This window comes from Sesamum indicum, linkage group LG11 (genome assembly GCF_000512975.1).
Source record: "Sesamum indicum cultivar Zhongzhi No. 13 linkage group LG11, S_indicum_v1.0, whole genome shotgun sequence".
In the NCBI taxonomy this organism is placed as follows: Eukaryota; Viridiplantae; Streptophyta; class Magnoliopsida; order Lamiales; family Pedaliaceae; genus Sesamum; species Sesamum indicum.
The window spans coordinates 12,684,795-12,691,738 of record NC_026155.1 but is presented as its reverse complement, the minus strand read 5'-3'; the positions used below and the strand labels follow the sequence as shown (position 1 = coordinate 12,691,738).

Genomic DNA, 6,944 nt, shown 5'->3' with positions numbered 1-6,944 from the left:
TTGTCTTTTGGAACACTTGATTGTGACGTGAGAGATGGCTACTTCAGACAATGGAGGTGAGGACGGATCCTGTGAGGGAAACTCTTCCCTCCCTATTGCAGTTGGAACTACCGTTCGATCTAAAGATCTCACTTTTGAAGGAGGAAAGTGAGAGCAGCTGGGCAGCCGATTTTCTAAAGGGACTTCTTTCTTCCTCTAACAAGGTTTACCTGAAAGCTTTGCCTCGCAACCAACCATGATTTCATTGGTTTCTCATATCTGTAAGGTAAGAAAGAGAAGAATTCCATTTACTTAAAATATTCTAGCATGCAGACAAACCATAGTCAAAAGCGTTGTGAAAGATTTTTGTATGCCTAATTGCACCAGATGCCCACAAACCAGTTAATAACCCATGTAGTTGGGTTGCGTATTGGATGGCGGCTGTGAAACCAACTTCTGAGGGTTGGTCTGAAATATTTCAAGTTGAGGACTTCGAGACTGGGCATCGAGGGTCCTATTGAGACTTGCACTGGTTATTGCATTCATTGGATGACTGCCGCATTTCATTGACGACATACGTTGGACGTCTATGCAATTTCAGTCGGTTAGTTGACAAGGTGGTCAACTAACTGAATTGACTCGCGGGGATCATCATATGGAAGCCTTGGAGGCTTGGTCGCTATGATTTGAGTCCCCAACTTCGATAGTATGGGAGTAGTCCTCAGATTTGAGAAAATACGGCAGCCACATGCATACGATAACTATCTTAGATCTGCGTGACGTATATAAACAATACAAATTATTTTGAATTATTATTTATTAATTTTAATAAAATTTTATTAATAAATAAAAATAGAGGATAAATAATTTTTTAATTTTAATAATTTTAAATAATTTATAAAGTTGTGATAATTTTTCAATTTAAATTTATAATCTAGTAATTAATTTTATTAATATATTAATTATTTTAATATTTTAATTAGTAAAAAATATAATTTTATATAGAGATTCAATCAAAAAAATTATAAAATTTATATAAATAATAAAAATTCTATGGAGTCGTATTACTCATCTCTTTATACATTCGTTTAACAGCTATCTACCTTTTTACGATTATAGAAATACTCTTGACGGCCTTTCTATATTTTAAAAATTATATTAAAATTGTAATGATTCAATAAGGAAATTTTTGAATATGAAAAACTGTTGGGGATAATTTTTATAATTTTTTAAAAGATAAATATGATTTGTGTAAAAGAGTAGTAAATGAGGAGTGAAAATATAAATATCTCTATTTATTAACGTGTTACCGCCTCGGGACATGCATACGATTAGATAAGACCCACCGTCCAATACCCGACTGGACATGTAATTTTGATTGGCGGGAGCATTGCTCCAGGCTGCACACAATTTCTACGGGTATTTTATTCATATATCGTATATATATAAACCAGCAGATGAAAGAATGTGAGCTTAAATTCAAAGAAAAATGGGTTCTTGCTCGCCAAGTTTCCTCTCTCTCTTTCTACTTCTCATCCTCCTCTCGCCTATCTCCTCCGTCGTCGCTTTGCTCCGTGCGCCGCCGAGGCTGCCGTCGGTTTCCGCGGAGAGGCTAATCCGAGACCTCAACTTGTTTCCTAAACAATCCATTAATATTGTCGACGACGACGTTCGTTTCCTCGACACTCCGAAAATCGTTGAGAGGCGATTTAAGTTCCCGAATCTGGTTGATCCTAGCGGAGTTTCAGCTGAGGACTTAGGTCACCATGCCGGTTACTATCAGATTCAACATTCTCATGGCGCCAGGTTTGTTTCGTAAAAGATGTGGCTAAGATCTCTTTCTCGTTGCTTTACTTTCTGGTTTTGCTATCAATTCTGTGGTCTTTTGTAATTGTTCATTGTTTCGGTTGGTGACCAATTGTGAGGATTATTACCATATGAGTAGGTTAAGTGAATTTTGACGGAGGGTCTGTTTGGTAAATATTTGAGTTTCATGAATATTTATCTTGTTTACTGTTTTATCACGTGCTAGATAATGCCCATGTTCTGCTATATTTTTGTCTTGTGAAATGGATACAGCTACTCTTAAAGCTAGGGCATGTTTCTTATTGACTATATTCGCAACGCGTTGCTAAAACTTTTCGTTGTAGTGGAAGAGGGCTTCATATTCAAGCTTCGGGAGACTGATTGCTTGCTCTAGTTATAATACCTTGCTTGTTGATTGACCTAATGATGCTAAATTTGACACATTATTAGCTAATTTAAATGCATGAATTTTAATGAGATAATGAATGCAATTGCAAATGCATTAGTAAAAAATTCAAGATCTTGCATAGACGTTTGCAGTATAGCCCCTGGGAGTGCTCGGGCACCCTTAATTTTTTTCTTTTGGCTCAGGATCTACGAGTAAGGGTGGTCCAATCTCAAAGGTATATTAACATGCTCTCCGTCGAAAGAATGCATATGAGGGTGTAAATTGGTTGATTTATAGCTAACAACTATACACCACCTGTTGCATAATTGGTCCAAACTCCATACCTAAGAAATCAGAACTAGTTATCAGATCAGAAATGATAATCTCTTTCAAGTGATAATTAAAACTAAATGAAGACTTTCTATGAAACAAGATAACCAATATATTTTGCTTGTGCAGTTGAGCTTTAAATCAAACTTAAGCTGTTATAGGCTATGCTAGAACAAGCTGAGTTTGACCTCAAAGTTGCTTTCTCCAAAGGCTCCAGTTCAGTTTTACTTATTGCAGATGTGGGCGTGATAAAAAAATTGTTTATTGGATGTTAATTATCTGTTTTGTCAATGCATAAAGTGAGGGGAATTGACTGGTTTTTCTGTTTCTATTTCTAGTGCTTCTGAATGGATTTCCTGCTATTTTTAATCTCAATACTCTCTAATGCTTTCGTGGAGTGGCACTTGCATTTATGTTCATAAAAGTAATCCTTGTTGCTGGTAACTTTTGATCTTGAAATCATCCAAGTTGCTTATGCTGCTAGCCTTCTTAATATTTTGTGCAAGACAAATTTGCTCTTAGTGGATACCGTTAATTCTGATATTGCCATCCTGGGTGGAAATAAAAATAAGTAAATTACAGGCTACTGTAGTTAGGATGTTCTTGATGAGAAAGTAGTTGACCTGATTAAGAATGATAACTGAGATCTCTGTCTTTTTCAATTTACAGATGTAAGCAATACCTATGCCCCGTGCTGAAAATGCACTTTTTATTAAATGGTTGATAGTGTATAGCATCTTATACCATATTCTAAAGTTAAGATTAAAAGGTTCCCTGTTGAAACATTTTTGGCCTCTTATAATCTCACTATTTGTGTTGTGTGGATTGAGGTAACTGTGTTCGTGATTGCAGGATGTTCTACTTCTTCTTTGAATCACGCAATAGCTCCAAAGACCCTGTTGTCATCTGGTTGACTGGTGGGCCAGGTTGTAGCAGTGAGATGGCTCTGTTCTATGAAAACGGACCTTTTACTATTGCCAATAACTTATCTCTTGTGCCGAATGAGTATGGCTGGGACCAGGTAATTTCTTTGGATGAATAAACTTTTAATTCTGGATTATGTGGAATCCTTATATTTTTAAGCTTCCTGTATAGAATCGATGAAACAGAGGGGTTCAAGGTTATTGTTGTTGTGTTGGCGTGTGGCAGTTCGAGTATTGAGGAAAGAAAATCACATGGACAGGTCCAATGCATTGCAAAGGGTTCAGGAGAATTCTTATTTTCATCTAATCTAGTTCCTGGTTTATGTTATCTTGTAATAGATTTTTTCTGATTGTTAAGCTGTATTTAGCTATGAGGCGCTGGAAAAACAGTGGTATCTAGAGAAAATTGATAGTGAAATGGATAGTCTCTTTGAGAACTGAAAATGGTTTGACCTGGGCACTAGATTCAGAAAAATCAATTTGGACCAAAAGAATTGGTTTGCTAGTTTCTTTAGCCAAATTATGTCGTGTTACTGTCTAATTTCAAGAAACGTGGTAACTGTTTTCGGCAATGCTGTAAAATATTGCTATGTGTTGTGCTCTAGGATTGCTGGTGTTACATTTGAGTTTGGTTTAGTTGCTTGACGTTAACTATCCTTTCACACATCAGATTTTAGAAGTGGGTGCAACTTCTAATATTGAATTCTTTACATATAACTGGCTTGTTTTTGTGATAATTTTGCAGGTATCGAATATTTTGTATGTTGACCAGCCTGTTGGAACTGGCTTTAGCTATAGTTCTGATAGACGTGACATTCGGCATAATGAGAAGGGTGTCAGTGATGACTTATATGACTTTTTACAGGTTGGTTTTGTTACTTGTTTCCCTTTCAAGAAACATATAGGTCTTTATAATACTAACAATGCAGCAGAAAAAAATTATGAAATTTTGTATGTCGTATTGGTTTGAATGTTGGATTGCAAATAACAAATCTAGCTATGCACGAGGAAAACTGAGTGTAAGAAGCATGTCTGTTGGGATTCAAGCATTAGTATGTCCCACATGGTTGGTTAGTAGTCTTTAGTCTTTACCATCAAGTAGTTAGTGAATCTTGTCAAATGTGGTGTAAGGTTGGATACTACAATATATTTGATCATGGTGTTGATCCATGCGTCCTGGCATGGTAGTTCCTCCCTACTCTCTCATTAATGAGTCAAGTTATGTCCTTTCATGGTAGTTCCTCTCTCCATTCTCAACTCTTCAATTGTCCTCTTGTCAAGCACCATCAGATATCTCTATTGACCCACTGAAGAAAATTATGCTCTCCTAACTCACTGAAGAAAATAATACAACTCAGGTTATTCAAATAGTGCTTTCATTTGAAGAATCTATGCCTCCCAGCTTGTATTTAGTGTGCATGTACCTGATGTGAATATTCTGCTTATGCAATGCATATCTCATAGTTAAATTCCTTTTTTACCCTTCTAATGCTGTTAGATAAAATTTGATATGGAAAAGACGAAGAGTATTTTATAAAGTCTTTGTATATTTAAATTTACAGAATTCTCATTGGTTTATGTTTTTGCTACAGGCGTTCTTTAAGGAGCATCCTGAACTGGCTAAAAATGATTTTTTCATTACTGGAGAGTCGTATGCTGGACACTATATTCCTGCTTTTGCTGCTCGTGTCCACCGCGGAAACAAAGAAAAAGAAGGAATTCATGTTAATCTGAAGGTATTTTGAGGTACATAATTATAAGGGTCTTTTCATGGTTGTGTTACTTTCTTATAAGAATTAACCACACAGGGATTTGCCATTGGAAATGGGCTAACTGATCCAGCGATCCAGTATGGTGCATATGCTGATTATGCTCTTGATATGGGACTAATTAAGCAATCTGAGCATGACCGTATCAACAAGGTGCTTCCACTCTGTGAAGCGGCAATAAAGCTTTGTGGTAACTTTACATGATTTGGTTTTATCATCTCTACTTTCAACTATTTTTATTTACATGTACAAATTGTCTGGACTCTGGGATATTTTTCTCCTGTCATGTTGTTTGTAATGACCTATAAGTAAATGGCAGTATACTCTCATTCCATGAGTCAGTTCTGTTTCTTTGTTGTCAAAGGTTCTCCTTAGATTTAATGCATTCATTTCACTTGTTTCAGGAACTGATGGGACGGTATCTTGTGTTGCAGCCTATTTGGTTTGCAACACAATATTCAATTCTATTATTGCACGTGCCGGCGATGTGAATGTAAGAAACATATATTTAACCTGGTTCTTTATGGCTAATATGTGCCAAACCACTTTGAAATCAGTATTCTGTATTATCTCCTGAAATGCATGGAACCACATTTGTTTGCATGTTCCCTTTCTAAATAATGAATGGTTGCTTGTGAGCCCATTAATTGTTCATGGCCAGAATTGTGGATGAAGAAACTCATCGGACCAACCAACTTATGATTACAATGTGCCAAACCAATATATGATGCAACACTATAAAGATATGCAGATTTCTTGGCTTTTCCATTGATGACTCCTCCTCTGCTTATAGCAATGGTAGAAAACAATATGTTCATTGGCTGCACCCTATAAGCTATAATGCGTGGAACCACATTTTCTGGGTCAAGTTTATTGTTGAACATTGGCATCATTTCAAATATGCATGAATGATAAGGGCAATAAAATGCACTCTCATTTGTATCTTCTATACAGTTATCATGGCTTTGGACTTTCTAAATGCAGAAGAGTATAAACAGACCCTTAATGTTTAAATTCTTTTCTTTTTTACCCCTGCAGTATTATGATATTAGGAAGAAATGCGTAGGCAGTCTATGCTACGACTTCTCAAACTTGGAGAAATATCTGAACCAGAAGTCTGTCAGAGATGCACTAGGAGTTGGAAATATAGAGTTCGTCTCGTGTAGTCCTACTGTTTACCAGGCCATGCTTGTGGATTGGATGAGAAATCTTGAAGTGGGTATTCCTGCTCTTCTTGAGGATGGAATAAAGCTACTAGTTTATGCTGGAGAATATGATTTGATCTGCAACTGGCTTGGTGAGACCACTATCTTGCATCTAAAAATTGTTCTGAATAGACAGCTTTAATATCCATATCCATCTTCATCAAGGTTGCAGATAACATGTATCATCATTTCTATCGAGCAGGTAACTCAAGATGGGTCCACGCCATGGAGTGGAGCGGTCAGAAAGAGTTCATATCATCTCCTGAAGTTCCTTTCGAAGTGGATGGTTCTGAAGCAGGATTGCTGACAAGCCATGGACCTCTCAATTTCTTGAAGGTCTCTCTTATTCCACCCCTCAAAATATAAGGACATCTTTATGTTGATTGAACACTTTGATTACTTCAATGTTTTTATTGTAAAAAACAGGTACATGATGCTGGACACATGGTTCCGATGGATCAGCCTAAAGCTTCCTTAGAGATGCTGAAGAGGTGGATGAAGGGTTCGCTCTCAGAACCGGCTGCTGGAACCGAAACACCGGGTT

At 36.7% G+C, this 6,944-nt stretch overlaps 1 protein-coding gene across 1 annotated transcript in view; it reads left to right on the top strand.

The window, feature by feature from the left end:
* LOC105174223 (serine carboxypeptidase-like) overlaps window positions 1,432-6,944 on the top strand; it is an 8,618-nt gene continuing 3,105 nt past the window's right edge. Inside the window, exons 1-9 of the mRNA XM_011096249.2 lie at window positions 1,432-1,785; window positions 3,356-3,524; window positions 4,172-4,291; window positions 5,019-5,162; window positions 5,235-5,385; window positions 5,600-5,688; window positions 6,234-6,492; window positions 6,603-6,736; window positions 6,827-6,941. Of these exons, the coding sequence (XP_011094551.1) occupies window positions 1,469-1,785; window positions 3,356-3,524; window positions 4,172-4,291; window positions 5,019-5,162; window positions 5,235-5,385; window positions 5,600-5,688; window positions 6,234-6,492; window positions 6,603-6,736; window positions 6,827-6,941 (1,498 nt within the window). The 5' untranslated portion in view covers window positions 1,432-1,468. The remainder of the gene's footprint in view (window positions 1,786-3,355; window positions 3,525-4,171; window positions 4,292-5,018; window positions 5,163-5,234; window positions 5,386-5,599; window positions 5,689-6,233; window positions 6,493-6,602; window positions 6,737-6,826; window positions 6,942-6,944) is intronic.